Here is a 23,120-nt window from a genome sequence, read left to right as displayed (position 1 = left end):
AATGACATTTTAAATTAATTCTTGAATAAATTTGGACTTAATACATGAATTTAAATAAGAATGTAATTAAAGTGATGTTGTTAATTAACTGAGGCAATTTAAATTACATAAATGTTTGCTGTTAATATGTATGTTGAAAGTGTAAATATTTATTACTGTTATCGTGTGTGTTTAAGGTTTTTACCTATTGATTGCTGCCGGATCAAATGGAAATTAATTAAAGTTTCGAAATTGATCTAAAGTGGCAGTCTGAGTGAATCGATCTTCAACATTGGACGCTCAGCCCTTTTCAAGTGTGGGAAAAGCGCACAAAAAATTAGGAAACACTTGACAATTATGTCACTCGATAAAATCTCAATCATAGACTGTGACTAAGGCTTAATGAGATTCTCATCATCATTCAGTGATAGCTGTAGATTTCAGTGAGGACATGTGACACGTTGTGGAAAGTTGACTGATCTTCTTCATGCTCTCTCTGGTTTCTGTGGGCTGAACACACAACAGGTCAATAAGACAAACCGACAAAAACACAATCTGCTGTGGGTTGTGCTGAAGTCCCACTGCTTCATGGTATTACTGTGTCTGTTCTCAGTAGGTCCAAAAGAATTCAGGTTGGTAGGAACAGACAGTCGCTGTGCTGGTGGACTGCAGAGCAGGATCCAGGGATCCAAATGGCGTGAAGAACGGAAAATAAACCTGGACCTGAATATGGGAGCCAATGTTTTTTGCAGAAGACTGGATTGTGGTTCTGCGGTGTCAGTCATAAAAACAACAGGCATTTTGAAAATAACTTGTTCAGGTGAGTTTATTAGTGTGTCTCTCTGTGACTTTAAGGAAGAAGAACCAATTTTAAGAAAACAATAAAGCACTGAAACACTTCAGTTCCATTCTGGAAAAGTAGTGGAGTGAAAATTTCCACAGACCCCACATGTGAGAGACCATCCTCTGAATGAGCAGCGAAGATGGATGGATGGATGGACAGATGGATGGATAGGTTATTTACCGTCGGGACCATAAATATTTGGACAGAGACACATCCTTTCTAATTTAGTTTCTGTACATTACCACAGTGAATTTTAGATAAAACCACTCAGATGCCATTGAAGTGCAGACTTTCAGCTTTTATTCCATGGGTTGAACAAAAAGATTGCATAAAAATTTGAAAAACTAAAGCAATTTTTAAAAATAGTGTCAGTGTATTTACAGAAATAACATTATAAATACAAAGAACACCAGAAAAAATAACTGAAAACAACAATAAGCAAATAATTGAGTGAATGAAAAACCCCCGTGGGAAGGTGGGGTGTCACTGTAACATGGTATTGTACAGTCTGATGGCTGTGGGGAGGAAGGACCTGCAGAAGCTCCTTCTTGCACTGTGGGTGCAACAGTCTAGAGGAGCTGGTCAGCGCCTCTAGAGTTTGGTGCAGGGGGTGGAAGGGGTTATCCATGATGGATGTTAGCTTATCCAACATCCTCCTTTCCGCCACCTCCTCCATGCACTCTAGCGTGCAGCCCAGGACAGAGCTGGCCTTCTTAACCAGCTTGTGCAGCCTCTTAATGTCTCTGCCTACACCCACCCCAGCACACAACTCCATAAAGGACCACTGAGCCCGCACAGTGTCATAAAAGGTCCTAAGCAGCTGTCTGCACACGCCGAACGACCTCAGTCTCCTCAGCAGGCGAAGACAATTCTGACCCCTCCTGTACAGAGCATCCCTGTTGTTGGACCAGTCCAGTCTGTTGTTCAGGTGAACACCCAGATATTTAAATGTGTCCACGACCTCAATGTCTGAACCCTGGATGTTCACCGGTGACTGTGGTGGTGAGGACTTCCTTAAGTCCAGGACCAGCTCTTTTGTCTTCCTGGTGTTAAGCAGCAGGTGGTTATATTCACCCCAGCCCACAAAGTCAGAGATGACCCCCCTGTACTCCTGCTCGCCCCCCCTGACACAAAGCCCACAATGGCCCTGTCATCTGAGAACGTCTGCAGGTCGGAGTCGTAGGTGAAGTCCAATGTGTTCAGGGTGAAAAGGAGAGGGGAGAGCACAGTCCCTTGAGGTGCCTCTGTGCTGCAGACCACCACATCAGACACACAGTCACGCAGCCTCACAAACTGTGGCCTGTCTGTGAGGAAGCTGATGGTCCAAGCAGTGAGATGTTGGTCCACGTCTGCAACCTCCAGCTGATCTGCTCTTCATCTCTTTCCAGACTCTGTCAGGCTGGAGAACGGATCCAGTCGGTGTTCAGGCAGGCTGGAGGTGAAGTCCAACAACTCGTGGTCCTCCGTGTGTGAAGATGACTTTGACCTGCTGGATGCAGAGGTGGTCTGTAGGGAGCTGGGCTGTGGGGCTCCTTCAGTCCTCCAGGGGGCGCTCTATGGAGAAGTTCCGATATTGACCAGAGAGTTTCTCTGTGAAGGTCATGAGTCTGTTCTTCTGGACTGTGGAAGTTCATGGAGGAAATCAAAAGCCTGTCCACCTGACAAAGCTGTTGGACTCACCTGCTCAGGTAAAGCTGCCAGTTAGTGAATGTAGGCGTGTTTCTGTAACATGTTCAATCTCATTGGGAGCTGATGTATCAATAAGCACAGACGGGAACTTTTTGTGACATTAAGGCCACTATAGAAATGTCTAAACACCTGTGCAGGTACATCAATCAGTAAAGGTTTGATTGAAAGTCATCTCAAGCTCTGTTTGCACCGGGCATGTGACCCATATTCACTCACTTATCATTACCAAATCCAAGTCTCTGATTGGTCAAAGTTTGAGCCGGTTGCATCGCGCGTTCAAAGGTCGAGCGTTTTGTTCATGGAGCCTAAAAACGGTCATAGAAACTTGCATAGCTAAGCATGAATGTGAGAGTTTTGAACCAGAAGCCCGAAATGCAGGTTTACATTGACTTTTCATTGGAAGTGGCTGCTTAAACACGTGTTACTGAGGCTGATGTTAACGGAGCTTTAGGGAAGTGGATGAGTGGAGGGAAACTCCTTCCACATTCACAAACCTGCAGTTTTTGCACTTCCTTGTGTGCTAGAAAGCATTTGCTACAGATTTAAGGTCAGATCTTGACCTGGTTTTGTTTCCATGTTTCTCAAACAATCTTTGATTTCTTGGGTTCTTTCAGATCCTGCTACTGTGAGACTGATGGGATCGAGTCGTTGTTCTGGTGAACTCCAGGTGAAAATCGGAAGAGAATGGAGAGCTGTTGATGCCGAGGAATTTCCAAGAACTGAGAAAACATTTGCATTTGTGTGCAAGAAGCTGAAGTGTGGACCCCACGTTTCATTGAAAACTAAAACACTTCCAACAGAAAAGCCAGTTTTCCAGGTTTATTCCCCCTGTTTTCATACATTTCCACTAAATACTGAAGAATGTGTGTTTAGAGATACAATGAGCAGCCAGACGATGGAAATCACCTGCTTAGGTAACAAACCTTCTGATGCCGACTGTATGTACGTCTCACTGTCAGTTTGAGATGCGTCATTGAGTCGACCTTAAGTCGTTCTTTTTAGTAACCTGAGATGTTTGAGTCCAGAGAATTTAAATATTCATCATTGTGAACCGTTCTAAACTTGGTCTTCTCTTCTGGATCCACAGACTCTGTCAGGCTGGAGAACGGATCCAGTCGGTGTTCAGGCAGGCTGGAGGTGAAGTCCAACAACTCGTGGTCCTCCGTGTGTGAAGATGACTTTGACCTGCTGGATGCAGAGGTGGTCTGTAGGGAGCTGGGCTGTGGGGCTCCTTCAGTCCTCCAGGGGGCGCTCTATGGAGGAGCAGAAGCTCCGATATTGACCAGAGAGTTTCTCTGTGAAGGTCATGAGTCTGTTCTTCTGGACTGTGGAAGTTCATGGAGGAAAACAAAAGCCTGTCCACCTGACAAAGCTGTTGGACTCACCTGCTCAGGTAAAGCTGCCAGTTAGTGAATGTAGGCGTGTTTCTGTAACATGTTCAATCTCACTGGGAGCTGATGTATCAATAAGCACAGACGGGAACTTTTTGTGACATTAAGGCCACTATAGAAATGTCTAAACACCTGTGCAGGTACATCAATCAGTAAAAGTTTGATTGAAAGTCATCTCAAGCTCTGTTTGCACCGGGCATGTGACCCATATTCACAAAACACCAAAAGATTGTCTCCAAACAAATATAACAAATTTATTTAAAAATGAATGACAACCAAAAAGAACTTAAAGAAAAGCAAAAAGATTTCAGGTTGAACCAAGGCCAAAATAACCAACAAAATCCATCCAACTGAAATCTGTTTTCTTACCTGCACTAAAAGAAAAGGGAAAACAAAGACAAACACTAACCTGTCTGGACTAACATGAACAGGAGAAAAGAATTACTAAAGAATATACTACAGTACAGTATATACTACAGCTTCACTTAACACTAGAAGGTCCGTAGAGCAGCCATTTGGCTTTTCTACCTGCAACGTCCAGGGGACAGCCAAGTGGCTGGATTAGTTAAAATTTACATGCCCAAAGAGCAGCCCTCTACATAGTTTGCACATGAACAGCACAGCCATTAGGCTGTTCTTCTAACGTGCAAAAAGGACAAACCAAGTAGCTGCTTAAGTTTTTCACGATATCCCCTCACTTCTGTCACTTTTAGTAATAGGTCACCACAGTTTAGAAATTTATTGTTCATGCACAAAAGACACAATACTGACATAGAAATCATGTGGTCAAAGTGATATCTTCAACCCACTACATTGTTTGCACATACTTACTGCCACACAATCTCCTTTCTGCATTTGCCACAGGTATACTTGTAGCAATCAACAAAGCACACTCTGGCATGATTGTTCTGGCACTGACCATTCACCTGGCACATTGCCCTTTTCCCTTTATCAGGTGTGGGAGCTTGTCACCAAACTCAGTTGTCCTTTTTCGCCTTCCCAGCTCCCCCATGTGTGTGTGTGAGCTTTTTTACTGATTTTGAAGCTCCTGGCGGATCTTGCCTGGGTTGAAAGATTTGATGCAGTTGGCAACGAAAGACCTCCAAACATTGGAAACCTGTCAGTCCCAACTCGTTCCATGGGCGTGTCCTTGTCATCAAAGGATAAATGCCGCATGATGTCTCGAGTGGTTTCTGACCATAATTTTGGAGATCAGTGGATTCCCCATTTTCGACGACTATCTTGCGTTTTGCACGGATGGAAGTTTTACCCCCCCCCCTTCACGAGGAGGATGGCAATGAATCCCATTAGTTCAGGGAGGGCCATGAACCAGCTGTCGTCTTCTGTCTGACGTCCATGCTGAACAGTACAGTCCCGAATATTCCGAAGCTTGTCCAGAGTGAGGAAACACAGGAAACTCTGTAAGCGAGTCAACATCATACTTCTGACCAAAGCAGTTGGCTTTTCCTCAGCAGTGTAACATTCAATTGGGTTGTGATGGAGAGGCCTCCCAATCTGTTCTTCATGCCACATTGTGACATCTTTTGCCTTTTCTGTTGGCGCAGTGTGTGTCTCCAGTCGTCCTCACTTTTCTGATTGCAGTGAAATCTCCTCATCTGTGATCAGCAATGTAAAGATATGTTGTTTCACCTGTTTATTTTAAATTTTATCATTTTTAGTTGAATTCTAGTTGAAACTATAAATTCCAAAACGTGTCAAATGGGCCTCCTTTGCCTCCCCAGTCCAAGAAACGTGCAGTTAAATTAAATGACTCTAAATTTTTCCTAGGTGTGTTTGTGAGTGTGCCTGGTTATTTATCTTTGTGGCCCTACGATGGACTGGTGACCCACCACGGTGTACCCCTCTCCAATCAGAGTGCAGGACGAAGGAGACTTGGAAAGTTAGAAAGGTCTTCACAAAGATCTGATGGGGGCGGGCGGCTGTTTGACCTCCGGGGGACAGTCCACCAGCTGTCCCCAACTTACCCTCTTCCTCATTAGCCACTTATTAGGGTGATGTTTATTTTTTTTTTAAATTTCAAATTTAAATATGGATCATTTTGGTCAAAAATACTCAATAAAGATACTGAAACTAACAAAGTAATTTTCTGACATAATCTTTGCTGTAGTAACATTATGAATCATATCTCTTAAAATTTATAAACATAAATAAATTATAATAAAGATGGGATTTCTTACAATATATTAATTATAGCATGAATATGCAGACAAATCTTCATTACCAGCTCATATAAATGTAGACATGTATTCATTTTATAAGGAGATTGATTTTTATAGATTGATGTTTTCAAGGAGGTTGCACTTTGTTGACGGTCCCTTGCAGGCTGTGTCGCTGCTGTGTCTGCATTAACAGCTGGAAGAAATCATTTCTTATTAAAGGCAGAAAAAACAATATTTTTTCTTTGGAAATGCATTTGTAGTTCACTCTGTGTGAACTGTTGGCTCCTAAAATGTTCACATATCAACATGTACACAATACAAATAATGTTCACACTTGCATACCTATGCTTTCAAACCAACTAGTGTGAAATATTTCATTCAATCACGTACAGTATTTGTGCAAAGGTGAGCTAACACCTGTGCTCAAGTGAGTGTTCATGTCCTTCTAAAATGGATGATGGAATGTGAAAAGCAGGAAAGAGAGAGCCTCTCGTAAGGACCCAGTGGGAGTATCAAGAGGCCAGTATCATGTGTTTCACTGAAACGTGGCTTCACGAACTGATACCGGACTCTAACGTGACAATCGCTGGTTTCCACACGGTGCGAGCGGACCAATACATCATCGAGAGCGGCAAGAAGAAAGGAAGGGGGGCTCGTTTTACTCGTGAACAACAGGTGGTGAAAAATGGAGCACATCCACATCAAGGAGCGTGTGTGCAATCCCGATGTGGAGCTTTATGCCATCGGACGTCGCCCATACTAATTGCCACGGGAATTTACAAACGTGATCACCATCAACGTCTATATTCCTTCATCACTCGGTCACTGCTGACCTGCAAACTAAACACCCTGGTGCCTTCATCTTCATCACAGGGGATTTTAATCACGCCTGCCTCTCCTCCAGTCTCCCTACATTCCATCAATATTTCCAGTGCAAAACAAGGGACAATAAGACTTCGGACTTTCAGTATGCTGTGGAGGTGAACAGGGGTTCCATAATATTTTCTGTTGTCAGATTTGAGTGACCCAAGTGTAGGCACGCTCAGGGTATGAAAGAGTTTATTACGGGCTTCGTGTGAGAGCAGTGGGGGATGTTCAGTTGCAGGATCCAAGTGTGGCGACACCAGTGGTAGAGTGTGAAGACAGCAGGCTGTGACTGCAGCGGCGGTGGAGGGATTAATGACAGCAGAGTCCGTGCGAGGCGGCACCAGCTGAGGAGCGTGAAGACAGCAGGCTGCGGATGTGGCTGCGGACTGGAGGCTGCAGGCTTGACAAGATCAGCTGAGAACAGGAAAAGAGTTTGAGAGCCAAAAACACATGGAAGCACTGACGAGTGAACAGCCACGAGCTGGCAATGAGTGAGCTGACACACCCACTTATATACCAGGACACGCAGCTGACACCGATCAGAGAGCAGGTGGGTGGGATGAGAAGGCTGGAATCCTGACTTCTATGGGCTTTTCATTATGCATTACATGGGTTCTATTATATTTTCTATGCTCTTTTTATTATGCATTTAATGGATTCTGCATTTCATGGATTCTCAATATGCATGTATATTGTATTACAGAAATATACTTGATTCCTGCCTTCAGTAAGAGATAATATGTGACAAGGTCATCAATAGGCCTGTTTTTGACTTTTGGTCTTTGTTTTCTTTCTGTACTGGAGTGTTTATGGAGCCAAGACACCTGCAATGCAGACTAGACAAAAACACACCAGTCTAACAACGTATTTTGTATGTTTTCATCTTCCCTTACTGAATAATAAAAAAGTCTTTTTTTCTTGAGTACAGAGAAAGCGGACAGCCACAAAGCCTAAAAGGTCGTGTTTCTCCATCTCTCTTCTTTCGCAAAAGGTTTGAAAATTCATGCAGACTTTTGTGTGTCTTTTCATTTCCCAACTGCACATTTCAGTTTTTGGACGTCCCGAACCATACGAATCTGCGAAAGCTGGACGAGACAGCAACAATGCTAATGTCACCAGTGCATACACATCCACTGCACTGCCCCTAGTGGGCAAGTCTGACCACAACCTCATCCTGCTCTCCCCATCATCCACACCCGTGGTTAAACAGAAACCAGTCACGGAGAAGACTGTTACAAAATGGTCTGACGGTGCCATGGACAGCCTGCGTGATGCCCTGGAAACCACACACTGGTCTGTTCTGTCTGAACCTCCAGGTGACGACCTGGATGGACTATAAGACTGTGTGTCGGATTACATCAAATTCTGCACGGACAACTCCAACCTGTCCAAAAGGGTGCAATGTTACCTGAACAGCAAACCCTGGGTTACTAGTGAGCTGGAGGCCCTTCTGAATGAGAAGAAAAAGGCCTTCATGGCTGGGGGACTGCATGGAGCTTATTAGAGTCCAGAAGGAGCTGAAACACAGCCTGAAGGAGAGTAAAGACACCTACAGGAGGAAGCTGGAAGAGAGACAAGAGAGAAACCAGACCAGGTATGTGTGGAGTGGGATGAGAGCGATCACTGGCTTTCAGAGGACGGGAAAATGTGCAGCTGAAGGAAATGTGGATCAAGCTAATGAGCTGAACCAGTTCTTAAACAGGATTGATTCCAGCTCCCCCTCCCCCAGCTGTCCTACATGGCATTTGAACCAGTTTTTAAAAAGGTCAGACACTAGCTCCCCCTCCCCCAGCAGTCCCCCCACTTCTCCTCTGAAGGACCACTGGAGTTCTTCCACTCACCTACCAGGGCCATTAGCACATCTTAGGAATATGAAAGATCGTAAAATACTTTTTTCTTTGTGTTTATTTGATTCTATTAAAAAATTTTTGATAAGAAAGACGGTACGATTTAGCTGCAGCTACAGCTGTTTTAGGAAAAGTCCCGTCCCTTAAACTCTCTCCACCAATCATTCTTGGGGGCTTAATCACACGTCATCAGTCTGACCTTTAGAAGTGGTTAAAGTCTTCACTTCCTTGTTCTGATTCTGCTCATAAAGTCTCTCAGTTCCAACAAAAATACCAGCTAAAGCTCGTCTTTAGCGGTGTAGCTTTCCACAGAATCCGGAAAAAGTGAACAAAACAATGAAGCTCAGAGAAGCAAGTCTGTCTGCGGTCGGCGGCTGTTTGCACTACATCTTATCTCAAGGAGAGAAACTTTATGGTAAGCATGGACACATATTTTCTGGGGTCCATGAAATTAATTGTGGTGTGCCTCAAGGTTCCATCTTTGGCCCCTTGCTTTTTAGCATTTACATGCTTCCTCTGGGGAATGTCATCAGAAGCCACAACATCAGTTTTCATAGCTATGCTGATGATACCCAGCTGTATATAGCTATGTCTCCTGATGACACAAAGCCAATAGAAGCACTTTTTAACTGTATTTTAGATGGGAAATTATGGATGGCAAATAATTTTCTGCAGCTCAACCAAGAGAAAACTGAAATTTTAGTTATCGGTCCCGAAGCCAAGAGAGAGAAACAGTTTCTGAAGCTAAAGGAACTTTCATTCATTCATAAGTCATTCAGAAACAGTCAGAAACCTCGGCGTTATCTTCGACTCTAAGCTGACTTTTATCCCACATAAAACAGGTGGTTAAAACTGGTTTTTATCATCTTAGAAATCTGGCTAGAGTCTGCCCACTACTCTCTCTTGCTAATATGGAGATGCTAATGCATGCTTTTATCATGATCATGATATCTTGATTATTGTAACGCCCTGCTGCTGGTTTTCCAAAAACTAACATTAGGAACCTTCAGCTTCTCCAGAACTCTGCTGCACGAGTTCTTACAAAGACCAGGAGGCGAGCTCACATCACCCCAATTTTAAAATCCCCGCATTGGCTCCCCATATGCTTCAGGATTGATTTTAAGATGCTTTTAACAGTTTTTAAATGTCTTAACGGTCTTGCGCCTTCTTATTTATCAGATCTTTTAGTAAGATATGAACCCTCGCAGACCCTGAGATCCTCTGGCACTGGTCTGTTGACCATTCCAACTGTAAAAACTAAAACCTATGGAGAAGCTGCGTTTCAGCACTATGCCCCCCGTTTATGGAACAGTCTGCCAGAGGACCTGAAAGCAGCAGAGAGCATCGAAGTTTTTAAGAAAAGGCTAAAGACCTATCTTTTTAACCTGGCTTTTAGCTAATTTTTTACTACTTTTATTTATTCATTTATTCAGTTATTTATTTATATGTATTTTTTATTTTTATTTTATTTATTTATCCATTTTATCTTGTTTTATGAACTTGAACCTGATTTTTAACGCGTTATTTTAATTTACCTTATTTCCATGATTTATTGTTTTTATCAATATGTTTACTTTTTTATTCTCATTTTTATTCATTTTTATTTCCGGTGCTTCCTCAGCTGGAACCTCTCCCTCTGGGTCGGCTGCTGTTCAGCCACTGCAGCTCTGGATGGGGACCTGCATCACCGCTTAGCTGTGGTGGAGCGGTCCCCGCCTGTGATGTTGCATTTGGCTGTCTATGTGGCTGTTCACAGAGGGGGAGGTTCCAATTATCAGTGTTTCCTGCATCCTGTTTTTGTGCTCGACCTATTTCTCATTGTCTTTTCCCATCAGTAAGTGGGTGGGAGGTGTTAAAGGAGTGGGGGGCTAGGTACGGGGAGGGGGGCCCTATTTATTCATTTATTTTTATTTATTTATTTTTTAATTGTCAATGCTTGTTTTTATATTTTGTTTTTTTTTAATGTAAAGCACTTTGTGATGTATTTTTATATGAAAAGTGCTTTATAAATAAAGTTTGATTTGATCTCCCATGATGCATTGGGTTGAAGTGACAGTCTCTCAGCGCACAATGAGTCTTCCTTGTTAAACGTCTTGAAACAACAACGAACACACGTCAAACAGTTTTTCAATCTTTTAACTTAACCTTTATTACATCTTTTAGAAAAGAAACAGCTGCATCGTTCATCTTTTTCTGCCACAATTACCACAAAAATGCATGTGAGACTGCGTAGGGGCTGTACATCAATACAGATTATGAGTTTCTCCTTTTTTTAAATTTTTGGATGCTGGTGTGCCGCGGGATTTTTCTCAAGGTTAAAGTGTGCCGTGGCTCAAAAAAGGTTGAAAAACACTGTGCTAGATAAGGGTACAGGAAGTCATTCCTGCCATCAGCCATTAGACTTAACAATTCATCTGGCAGACATGGATTTACATATGATTTTTGAGAGTTCTAGAGTTTTCGACTATATGTTTTTCGCCTGTTAATTTCTCTTTCCTTCCCTGTATATTTTGTGTCTTGTAATCATTTGATCTCTAATCTTATTCTGTGGTGCTGCTACTATTATTAAATTTTCCTTCGGGGATAAATGAAGTTGATCTTGAATCCACAAAGACAACAAAGTCCCACTCTGATAGAAAAAAAATACACAAAACACAGAAAAACAGAACAAACAACAAAAGCTGCAGCTGTATAATGGAAGGAAGCTCCTTCCACTTTCACAAACCTGCAGTTTGTGCACTTCCTTGTGTGCTAGCAAGACAGCATTTGCTTAATTTAAGGTCAGATCTTGACCTGGTTTTGTTTCTATGTTTCTCAAACAATTTTTGATTTCTTGGGTTCTTTCAGATCCTGCTACAATGAGACTGATGGGATCAAGTCGTTGTTCTGGTGAACTCCAGGTGAAAAGCAGAAGAGAATGGAGAGCCGTTGATGCCTGGGGATTTCTAAGAACAGAGACAACATTAGCATTTGTGTGCAAGAACCTGAAGTGTGGACCCCACATTTCATCAACAACTAAACAACTTCTTAGAGAAAAGCCGGTTTTCCAGATGAGTTCTCTCTGTTTTCATACATTTCCACTAAATATGGAGGAATGTGTGTATGAAGATACAATGAGCAGCGACACGATGGAAATCACCTGCTTAGGTAACAAACCTTCTGATGCCGACTGAATGTACGTCTGACTGTCAGTTTGTGATGCGTCATTGAATCGATCTTAAGTAATTTTTTTTTAGTAACCTGAGATGTTTGAGTCCAGAGAATTTAAATATTCATCATTGTGAACCGTTATAAACTTGTTTTCCTCTTCTGGATCCACAGACTCTGTCAGGCTGGAGAACGGATCCAGTCGGTGTTCAGGCAGGCTGGAGGTGAAGTCCAACAACTCGTGGTCCTCCGTGTGTGAAGATGACTTTGACCTGCTGGATGCAGAGGTGGTCTGTAGGGAGCTGGGCTGTGGGGCTCCTTCAGTCCTCCAGGGGGCGCTCTATGGAGAAGCAGAAGCTCCGATATTGACCAGAGAGTTTCTCTGTGAAGGTCATGAGTCTGTTCTTCTGGACTGTGGAAGCTCATGGAGGAAAACAAAAGCCTGTCCACCTGACAAAGCTGTTGGACTCACCTGCTCAGGTAAAGCTGCCAGTTAGTGCATGTAGGCGTGTTTCTGTAACATGTTCAATCTCATTGGGAGCTGATGTATCAATAAGCACAGACGGGAACTTTTTCCCTGTGCAGGTACATCAATCAGTAAAAGTTTGATTGAAAGTCATCTCAAGCTCTGTTTGCACCGGGCATGTGACCCATATTCACCTTCTTATCATTACCAAATCCAAGTCTCTGATTGGTCAAAGTTTGAGCCGGTTGCAACGTGCGTTCAAAGGTCGAGCGTTTTGTTCATGGAGCCTAAAAACGGTCATAGAAACTTCCATAGCTAAGCGTGAATGTGAGAGTTTTGAACCAGAAGCCCGAAATGCAGGTTTACATTGACTTTTCATGGGAAGGGACTGCTTAAACGTGTTACTGAGGCCGATGTTAACGGAGCTTTGGAGAAGTGGACGAGTGGAGGGACGTTCCTTCCACTTTCACAAACCTGCAGTTTTTGCACTTCCTTGTGTGCTAGAAAGCATTTGCTAAAGATTTAAGGTCAGATCTTGACCTGGTTTTTGTTTCCATCCGGTTCCGGGTTACAGCAGCACGCGTGTGTGGCTCTCTGCGGCTATACAACTATCTTCAAATGACTAAAAAGTTGATTTTCTCCAAAAAAGAGAGCTGACCATGGCCCGTAAGAAAAACCAGGACCCAGAAGACATTAAAAATTCTCTTGATGGAATCCAAGCCGCGTTGTATCCATTTATGGAACAAGTGACAGCCAAGCTAACGCCGATTTTGGAGCTAATGGAGGACTTCTGAAGATTCCGCGCTTAAAAACAAGCAACGAGAAAACCGGGTCGACATTCTGGAGAAAAGACTGGACGATGTGGAACAACAAGTAAGGATGAATAATGTCATTCTCACTGGAGTACCGATCAAACCTCAGGCAAAGCTAATTGCAGCTGGAGTTAGTATTGCTAATGCTAATGCTAATAGCGCTACCAGTCCTGAAACGGGGAACAGTGCAGAGTCTCTGGAACGCCAAATGGAATCATTTCTCACGTCTAAAGGGATTTCCCTGGATCTCAACACCATGGAGACCTGCCACCCGCTCCCCAGGAGAAAGCAGACGGATAAACCAGCGATCCTCGTAAGGTTTGTGAATCACAAACACAAGCTAGCTTTGATGAATCAACATAAAAATCTGAAGGGATCTTCTGCTTATCTGAACGACCATCTGACCAGAAGGATTGCTGAAATCACAAAACATGCACGGCTTCTCAGGAAGCGTAAGCATATTGAGAACACTTGGGTTAAAGGATGCAGGATTTACGTCAAACCACTTGGTCCACTGGACCGGTCCAAAGTTCTGGTTGTGAACACCATGAAGGACTTTGAGAAGTGTTTGATCACGGACGTCTGAAACAACATGCAGTAATTAATCAAAGAGCCAAATAATTTCAAGAAATATGACGCCTAGATTCATAATTTTCTCCAAAAGGCTTAAGTAACCTGATTAACACCAAAGCTCTGACCTGCAGACAAGTTGACCTCAACTCTTAGGCGCTGCTTTTATCAGCTGAAGAAGGATATGGACCTCTATCTAATGTCTGCAGACATAACATCCAAGAGACCTATAAACTGTTTAAACCAAGAAGAACGGCTGTTAATCAGCAGAAGAAGAAATGCCAACCTTGGTCATTTGACAAAATATGGACCCTTCTTATTTTACTTCACAGCATTACTTTATCATAAAAATAAAAATGAAATAAAAATACAAAAAAATAATAAAACAAATGACCAATTATTGAAAATGGTTAAATTGATTCACTTTTAATGATTATACTTCACTAGCTCCAAAAAAATTGATAAATTGTTTCATGATTTTTCCTAATGTAACATAATTTTGCACATTTTTGTAACTTTTGATACTTGACCAAGTTTTGCTATGAAAATTCCTGAAACTACGGTGGCCCAGAAGGGTCACAACACAACACATTAACTTTACACACAACACATTAACTTTACACGCAACACATTAACTTTACACACAAAACATTACCTTAACACACAACACATTAACTTTCAACACAACACATTAACTCACAACACAACACATTAACTCACAACACAACACAATAACTCACAACACAACACATTAACTCACAACACAACACATTAACTCACAACACAACACATTAACTCACAACGCAATAACTCACAACACAACACATTAACTCACAACACAACACATTAACTCACAACACAACACACTAACTCACAACACAACACATTAACTCACAACACAACACATTAACTCACAACACAACACAATAACTCACAACACATTAACTCACAACACAACACATTAACTCATGGCCCAGAAGGGTCACAACACAACACATTAACTTACCTCACAACACTTTAACTCACAACGGAAGTAAAGCAGCAATTGAAGTGCTTTCATTCTGAAATGTCCACTGGGCTGGGCGGCTAACTACTCAGCAGAAGGTAATGTCACAGTAAGCTGTGGAGGGACCATGTTATTGCTACAAGAGAAGCTAGCAGCAGTGTTGTCAGAAACTTTCTCTTTATCAGGATTCTCCTTAAACATACAATATGTACGCACACTCCTCCCTCCCACCCCTCTCTGTCGCTGCACGCGCGTTCCTCACCTTTCTTCCGCTCCCTCCCCTCACACATGCACGTGCGGTCCCCAACACACGCGAACGCGCGCACGCACAAACACAATGAATGAAAGAAGGCCGGTCCCCTGAAGAAATATTCAATACTGTCCTCCTTTTATTAGATCAGGAGAAAGAAGAATACACAGCTTTCGTTGAGTTTTCCCCCTACTGGACTGATTTAGCACCCGATTCGATGTTTTTTCAAAATAAAAAATAGTTCAGACTAATAATGAAAGGATTGATAAACACAGACACCGATCCATGTAGCGATCAGACCATAACTTTAGCTGGTATCTCCTCCTACACGCAGCCGCAGTGTCAGGCTTTAAAGAACACAATTTCTAAGAGGCGACGCGTTGCACCCCCCTTGCAACAGGTTAAATGACAGAGCCCGTAGAGCTTCTCTGCCTGGTGCGTTTACTGAGCTTCAGTACATAGAAGTTCACAGCCACACGGCCTAACGTAGTCCGCTATTAGATATTCATGAAGGGGGAAAAAACGCCGAACCGATCCTAAAACCGCCCAAATTATGAAAACCCGGCCAAAGCCATTTTTACCCGCAAATTTAGAACCAAAACCGCCCAATCTGGCAACACTGCTGCTAGGTTCTCCTGTAGAAAGATCATGCTCCCTCCACAGCTCACAGTGACGTTACTTTCTGTTAGGTAGTTAGCCGCTCAGCCCAGTGGACATTTCAGAATAAAAGCACTTCAATTGCTGCTTTACTTCTGTTGTGAGTTAAAGTGTTGTGAGGTAAGTTAATGTGTTGTGTTGTGACCCTTCTGGGCCATGAGTTAATGTGTTGTGAGTTAATGTGTTGTGTTGTGAGTTAATGTGTTGTGTTGTGAGTTAATGTGTTGTGTTGTCAGTTATTGTGTTGTGTTGTGAGTTAATGTGTTGTGTTGTGAGTTAATGTGTTGTGTTGTGAGTTATTGTGTTGTGAGTTAATGTGTTGTGTTGTGAGTTAGTGTGTTGTGTTGTGAGTTAATGTGTTGTGTTGTGAGTTAATGTGTTGTGTTGTGAGTCAATGTGTTGTGAGTTATTGTGTTGTGTTTGGAGTTGATGTGTTGTGTGTTAAGTTAATGTGTTGTGTGTAATGTTAATGTGTTGTGTCGTGACCCTTCTGGGCCACCGTATGAAACAGTGTTATGTCTATTTTACTGATATAGTATTATTTTTTAATCATATCAATGATTTAAGTAACATAATCTTCATATATTTGGATACTTCATTGCCATGTTGATTTCTAAAAGTTATTTTTTACATAATAATTAAGTAATTCATCTTTGTCATGTGCATTATTGATATTGCAAGATTTTTAATTCTGTCTGATAAAAGTTTGGAACCGGATATTGATAAATCATGTTTTAAATGATTACGGTAGAACAGGGGTGGGATTATATAAATTCGCTTCCTTCCACTCCCTTTCAAGCAATATTTATTGATATGTCTAATTATCCAAAGCTTGATTAGTTAATGTATGAATGTATAACTGATGATTGTATTATTGTGTATAATTCCTATTTGATTGCTTGAAATAAACCATTTCAAATCAAATCAAATGTTTCTCAAACAATCTTTGATTTCCTGGGTTCTTTCAGATCCTGCTACTGTGAGACTGATGGGATCGAGTCGTTGTTCTGGTGAACTCCAGGTGAAAATTGGAAGAGAATGGAGAGCTTTTGATGCCGAGGGATTTCCAAGAACAGAGACATTTGCATTTGTGTGCAAGAACCTGAAGTGTGGATCCCACGTTTCATCAACAAATAAACAACTTCTTAGAGAAAAGCTTGGTTTCCTGATGAGTCTTACCTGCCTTCATACATTTCCACTAAATACTGAGGAATGTGTGTATGACGATACAATGAGCAGCCAGACGATGGAAATCACCTGCTTAGGTAACAAACCTTCTGATGTCGACTGTATGTACGTCTCACTGTCAGTTTGTGATGCGTCATTGAGTCGACCTTAAGTAATTTTTTTTAATAACCTGAGATGTTTCTTCATCATTGTGAACCGTTCTAAACTTGGTCTTCTCTTCTGGATCCACAGACTCTGTCAGGCTGGAGAACGGATCCAGTCGGTGTTCAGGCAGGCTGGAGGTGAAGTCCAACAACTCGTGGTCCTCCGTGTGTGAAGATGACTTTGACCTGCTGGATGCAGAGGTGGTCTGTAGGGAGCTGGGCTGTGGGGCTCCTTCAGTCCTCCAGGGGGCGCTCTATGGAGAAGCAGAGGCTCCAAAGTGGAACAAAGAGTTTCTCTGTCAAGGTCACGAGTCTGCTCTCCTGGACTGCAACCACGCCAGACTAGAGAGAAGCTGCTTAGCGGACAAAGTTGTTGACCTCACCTGTTCAGGTGGAGGAGGAGCCACAGCTTTAAAATTGGTGACAGGTGTGATCATTTATCAATAACGTATCTGTTTGTGCCTACATGAAGGAATCATCCGCTTGGAGGGAGACGTCAGTCACTGTGCTGGAACACTGGAGATGTTTTACGGAGGAGAATGGGGACCAGTAGCTGATTCTAACTGGAGCCGGGACTCCGCCTCTGCAGTGTGCGCTCAGCTGGGTTGTGGTTCTGCTCTGTCTTCTAGAAGCAAAGACAACTTTCTAAACAGATCTGTGTGGTGGATCCAGCCTCCGTGTGGCCTATCACTGGAAGGCTGTTATATTATGCATGTGGTTGATCACAGCGAATCTACTCTTGAAATATTATGTTCAGGTAAAACCAAACAACAACGTCATTATTTTACTGGTCGTGTCCAATTTTGCTGCAACACTCTGTAATTCTAGAATTTACTGATCCAGATCAGCACCAAGTGTGTCAGGAAAGATGAAAACCAGCGAGGTAGACCTTCAGAAAAAAGAACTTTATTTTGATAGTAAATAGGAAGTTGTGGGTACAGATACCAACAAATTCTCCTTTTTTCATTTAGTTTAACAGAACACTATGATCACTCCAGACAGCCAGGTTTTGTTTGATATGCCTTTTTTTATTTAGAAAATGAGAAACGTTTAGTCCCCTTAGGTGCACACAGTCCATTAGGAGATTAATAAAAACATTAGGATTATTTTTCTGAAAAAAAGGTCAAATTTCTGATGACTAAAATATCCAATCTGACTCAGCAGAAATCCTCTGTTTCAGTCTCTGTTGTCGGTTTGATGATCCGTTGGTGTGTCGTCTCGGTGGGTTTGATGGCGATGATCCTCGTCACCTGCTTCTACGCCACGGTACTGAACACACAAATACAGGACCAGAAGTTTTTTTATAGTGACGGTGAATTGTTGTCTTTTAGACCGACAGAAAACCAGACGGAGAACACGAGAAGAACCGAGACGATCCTGATGGTTCTGGATCTGGAGGCTGCACAGAGGAGATGACTGCAGTGTGAAGGAAAGAATGAACAGCTGAAAAACTCTGCATTAGATTTCAAGATGTTCCATAAACGTCAATATTAACATTTTACCCAAACAATTTTAAAGACAAAACTAATGAGAAAAGTAGCTTGTTTAAAGAAAATGTAATTGTCATTCTTGCTCATGTAATCCTAATTTTGGACAAAGAGAATGAGGTGACCGTTAGATGCAGATGTTGTACAAAAGCTGTGAAGTAAAAAGCGCTTTATACACCAGATTCATGCTTCAAAAGTTGGAGCAAATTATTTTGGAATGATACCTGCTTTATTGTTGATGAACTCACTCTAGTTTTAATGGGTCACGTTCAGAAATCCTAGAAAAGAAAATGGAGAAAAGAAAAGGTGTGATGTTTTAAACGCACTAGAAGGAATTTAATTTATATTCAAGCTAAAATGCAAGTTACAGGTCAACTGGTTGGAATCTAGCATCGCATCCGAATTCCTTCACCATATCGGGCGTTTGCATTGACTGTACATGAGAACTTGATTGAGTGGCCCCTCCCCCTCTGGTGTTGATACCTCAATAAATCCTTTGGTGCCCGCTTTGAAACAGTCCATTTGAAACCTTTGATTGACAGATTCTCCTGAGACCGCTTTCAGGGGCAGAGGTGTAGACTTCCAACAAGCTTGCAGAGAGTGGTTGCCATAGAAATGTCACTCGGACCAATAACTGTTTACTGACGGCGGCGTCTGAATTGGGGAAAATGGCGGCATCATTTTGCTGGAGGCGGTAGATGGCTGTTTTCTATGGGTGACATCACACTGGCTCAGTCCAGTTCTCTCGTACAGCCAATGGGCGTTCATCTTTGTTTTGGGGTGTCCAGTGTGCACAGATGCTCACTGGATTGGCTAATATAGACAACAATGCACTGCGTTTGAACTATTTGTCATTCAAAAAAAAAAACTATTTCATCATCATAACACAGTGGACTAATTAACAGTCTTTGTAAAAGTTTGTATTTTTGCTATTGAAGAAAAAAGAAGTAGTGGGTCCATATTGCGTTACAATCCAGCCCACTGGTTTTTCCTGCACCAAATGGTTTTTAGTGGTAGAGAATAGTGACACAATCCGGACACAGTCTAAGATAACCCTTTATTGGCCCCGCCATCCCGTAACCCTTGTGCTATCCTAGGCACTTTAACATTGGGAGTTGGGTCATCTAGACCCACTAGACAGTGCTCTGAACCTTTTTTCTTCAATGATTTGTGATCTTCACTGGTGTCCATGGATTACATGAAATCTTTCCACCTTTGTCATGGTAGGGAGAACACGTCAATGGAAGGGTGGGGTCATCTAAGATGGCACAAGGGTTAATCAACTAGCTTTTATAGAATATTCAGAATTTACTTACATTGAATATTTGCAGAAGTTACCAAGGAAAAGCAGGACTCAGCAAACTGAAATACATATCTGGCAAACATGAGGACCAATCAATCATGCCGATCACACCAGATGTGTCCTGGCCTGGTTCAACAACAACCACCTGACCTGCAGGGTAGAAATTGGAGGACTGATGGTGGAAGAAGGAGAGGAGGAAGAATTGATTGTAGAAAGGCAGGAGTGAAGGACTTGGAGGAGGAAAAAGATGAGTGACAGCAAAGCCGTGGATGTAGAGAGCGTAGCCAGACGGCACAGAATGTTGGTGTTGGGTAGACTCCGGTGGTGAGGATGATGAAGAGGAGGAACAGTTGAAAAAGGACGACACCGAACTCGATTCGCGCGTCAGGGGCATCCTGTTTCCAAGTGAGGGTTGTCCGCTCAACAAGGCGCACGTTAAGGCCTTCATTTTTCTTTAAAAAACTTGAAGTGCCTTAAATATGGATTTTTTTTCTGGTTGTTCTTACTGATGTTGAAGTGATTTAGAGAGGTACACCGTTTGGTTGAGTCTTATTGTGAATGCACCAATGTGACTAACGTGTAGATGTGTCGGACTGTGTTTATTTGTTTTTTTTACTCGTGACATGTTTTTTACATGTTATTACCAACGATAGGAGTTTGCGTGGTGACAGGGTGACCCAACTATGAATAAAGATGCGAGGTCAGACAGACGTCCTTGGAGCTGTTGGTTGTCTGTTTCCAGCTCTCCTGGCGGGAAATTGTACTGAGTTCTTGGCGTCTGTTTTTTGATATTGTCTATTGTTTTCAGAAATAACCTTGACAAGGCCTAACGTCTAAACTTTGGCAAAGTTTGGCTCCACATCAAACTATCAGGAGCTCAGCTTTGGCCCATGACGTGTTGATGATGTCATCAGTGGGTGGAGTCCAAAACCAACACAGATGAGAATCTGATCGTTGTTGTTCTAAACTTTCAGTTTTTCTGATTTTCATGGAGACAATAGGAAAAAGTTCTTCTAATGTTATTGTTGTTTTTATTTTTTTATTTTAATTGTGTTCAGTTTGAACGTCGCACTGCAAACCGAGTGAGGCGGGTGCGCTTACACCTTGAATCTCAGTTCTGACTCAAAGCTGAGCAGCATTAAGACAAAGATTATTAATCTGAGATTCAAAGGAAACACCTGATCACAGACGTTGACTGTCCTTCCTGTCTGTTGGTGTTCCAAACGTTGACTCTTTGACATCCTGCTGGAGGCAATACCATCTGTTCATCAGATAATTACAAGCTTGTTACGCAGAAAATTCAGTCTGCTTCTCAGGCTCCAATGTCGAACAACTCAATCCATAAACATGCTAGTTTACCTGCAAAAGGGTTAGCTTTGGCTGCTGACGATGCAAAAACCACACCAAACCAAATGGATTTGAATTTGAAATACTGCACATTTCCACGCATGCGAAGCAAAAAAAACAAAACGCTTTAGTCTTTGTTGCTTATTCAACATATAAACCATTTTGTTAGCAAACAGTTTCTAAACAAAAGTGTTAAAGAAATGGGTTTTACTTACAAATGTCTTTTTATGAGTAAAAATAAAATGCTTTAAGCCTCAGTCCCACCTGCATGCCTCCATCATTTATCCCCCGTTCAGGTGCACATAACAAAGGCTTTGAGTAGATAAATTACAACAAATCCACATTTCCAAGAAAAATACCCTTTTATTTCATAATAAATCCATGTAATTGTATCAATGAAAGCATAAAATCCCAGATTTGAACGTTGTTGTGTTTTTTTGTGTTGTGATTTTTTTGTTATATTTAAAGTATATCTTGGGTATCAAACAATCAAAGACTGTAAGGTGTATGTCACATACAAACACAGACAGTGTCAAACAGCAAAGAAGGAGGGAAGGGGAGGCAGGAGAGGGACAGCGTGAGTTCTTTTGGCCACGCCTTCATCCGTCTCACACATGAGAAACCACCTCAATAGCAGTTGTAAAAGGTTTTCACCTTTTATGGTCAAGTTCTTCAGTCTTTATGCTTGTGCAGTTTCCAGGGTTAAACAGACCATCAGATTCAGCCATCAAATGCAGAGCTTCACATGTGCCAACGGAGCTCCTCAAGGCTCCATTCTTGGTACACTCGTTTTTATTTTTTTTTACTTTGACAAAGAGAGAATAAATCCACCACGGATGTAGAAACACGCATTGCTTCAAGATTTTCTGGTGTCACCCAGAGCCTGAAGGGTTCCATCAATATACTGGAGAATATATTATTTGTTTGAGAAAATGAAGAGAGAGGAAATGAGAATAAACTCATGACTAAAGTGCTGCAGGAGTTCACTGTTTGACAGTTTCTCTTTTATAACTGATGCTCTGAGAAAAGACTCTGACAGTGAGTTTTTTTATTTTGTTTTCTTCTCAGTATAAGTCCCAACTTCTCTTTAAGTGCTAGGAGTTAAAAAAAAAGGGGGTTTGATTAGGGATGTCTGTGCGCCCTGTCATTGAAATAATGCTGTCATAATACTGTGACCCTTTGGCATATGACTACAGTGGGGAAAGAGGAGAGCGGTGCCACCAAACGTCCAGCAGAACATCCTGAAAGCGTTCCAGAAAACCCATCAGAGCATTCCAGGAGCAGATTCCAACTGTCAAGTTTCAGAAACTGGATCTCCGGTAAATCCTCCAGAGCTTTGCCGTTTGACTGACAGCTCCTCTAGAACCGGGCCATTCTTCTGTAAAAGTCCTGGTGAAGCAGCGCCGAACACGAGCAGGCTTCAAGGCCCAACCTCCGTCCCACATGTCCGTCCCAGCAGCATGGAGGCTTCTGCATAACAACTGCTATTGTAGATGTCCCCCTTCAGGTGTAAATCTGGAGGTTCCAGCAGGCGCACCGCGGCGAGTAGATGGGTCAAGAATCTGATCATCAGGGCTCAGAATGGGGTCGACGCCGCATGTCCACCTGCAGATGCAAAGACACAGAGATGTGTCGCTTTTGATGCAATGGTTCGTGGTTTTGATCAGATTTACACAATTAATGTTTCTAAAACATTTCTGCTCTATTAAACAACTGAACATCTTTATTCCACTGATGACACAGATCGGGGATGCAACTAGCTAATTTCATAGGGGAAATGCGGGGGTATACCCACACAACACCTTTATTGTTTAAATGTATAAATCTCATTACTTCTTATCTAATTAATGATATGACCCAGCAGAACATTTTTGTGAACCATCAGCAGAACCAGAACCACTTGACTCAGAGTCTGACAGCGGTAGGATGATTAGATGACCATCTTTT

General features: G+C 42.2%; 2 protein-coding genes across 2 annotated transcripts; both read left to right on the top strand.

Moving 5' to 3' along the window:
- The first annotated feature begins 415 nt into the window (after positions 1-415).
- On the top strand, positions 416-4,146 carry LOC105357557 (scavenger receptor cysteine-rich type 1 protein M130-like). Its single transcript, XM_023966144.1, has 4 exons — positions 416-799; positions 2,212-2,511; positions 3,127-3,426; positions 3,600-4,146. Exons 1-4 carry the CDS (start codon positions 568-570, stop codon positions 3,920-3,922), a joined length of 1,155 nt encoding a protein of 384 aa, XP_023821912.1. The 5' UTR covers positions 416-567; the 3' UTR covers positions 3,923-4,146.
- Positions 4,147-11,647: 7,501 nt separating this feature from the next.
- Positions 11,648-19,379, top strand: LOC110013522 (scavenger receptor cysteine-rich type 1 protein M130-like). The gene is made up of 7 exons (XM_023966141.1): positions 11,648-11,944; positions 12,119-12,424; positions 16,674-16,970; positions 17,125-17,427; positions 17,509-17,793; positions 18,217-18,302; positions 18,368-19,379. The coding sequence occupies exons 1-7, from the start codon at positions 11,656-11,658 to the stop codon at positions 18,461-18,463; spliced, it is 1,662 nt and encodes a 553-aa protein (XP_023821909.1). The 5' UTR covers positions 11,648-11,655; the 3' UTR covers positions 18,464-19,379.
- Positions 19,380-23,120: the final 3,741 nt, after the last annotated feature.

The sequence above is a fragment of the Oryzias latipes genome, chromosome 18 (genome assembly GCF_002234675.1).
Source record: "Oryzias latipes chromosome 18, ASM223467v1".
Lineage (NCBI taxonomy): Eukaryota > Metazoa > Chordata > Actinopteri > Beloniformes > Adrianichthyidae > Oryzias > Oryzias latipes.
The sequence above is the reverse complement of the archived record's forward strand: the minus strand, read 5'-3'. Positions and strand labels throughout refer to the sequence as shown.

What these genes read in the sequence shown, in the direction of transcription:
- LOC105357557 (XM_023966144.1), top strand. Translation starts at nt 568, where the DNA reads ATGGTATTACTGTGTCTGTTCTCAGTAGGTCCAAAAGAATTCAGGTTG. An exon ending in TTTGAAAATAACTTGTTCAG is followed by an intron (nt 800 to 2,211) that starts GTGAGTTTATTA and finishes ATCTCTTTCCAG; the next exon opens with ACTCTGTCAGGCTGGAGAAC. An exon ending in GATGGAAATCACCTGCTTAG is followed by an intron (nt 3,427 to 3,599) that starts GTAACAAACCTT and finishes CTGGATCCACAG; the next exon opens with ACTCTGTCAGGCTGGAGAAC.
- LOC110013522 (XM_023966141.1), top strand. Translation starts at nt 11,656, where the DNA reads ATGAGACTGATGGGATCAAGTCGTTGTTCTGGTGAACTCCAGGTGAAA. An exon ending in GATGGAAATCACCTGCTTAG is followed by an intron (nt 11,945 to 12,118) that starts GTAACAAACCTT and finishes CTGGATCCACAG; the next exon opens with ACTCTGTCAGGCTGGAGAAC. An exon ending in TCACCTGCTTCTACGCCACG is followed by an intron (nt 18,303 to 18,367) that starts GTACTGAACACA and finishes GTTGTCTTTTAG; the next exon opens with ACCGACAGAAAACCAGACGG.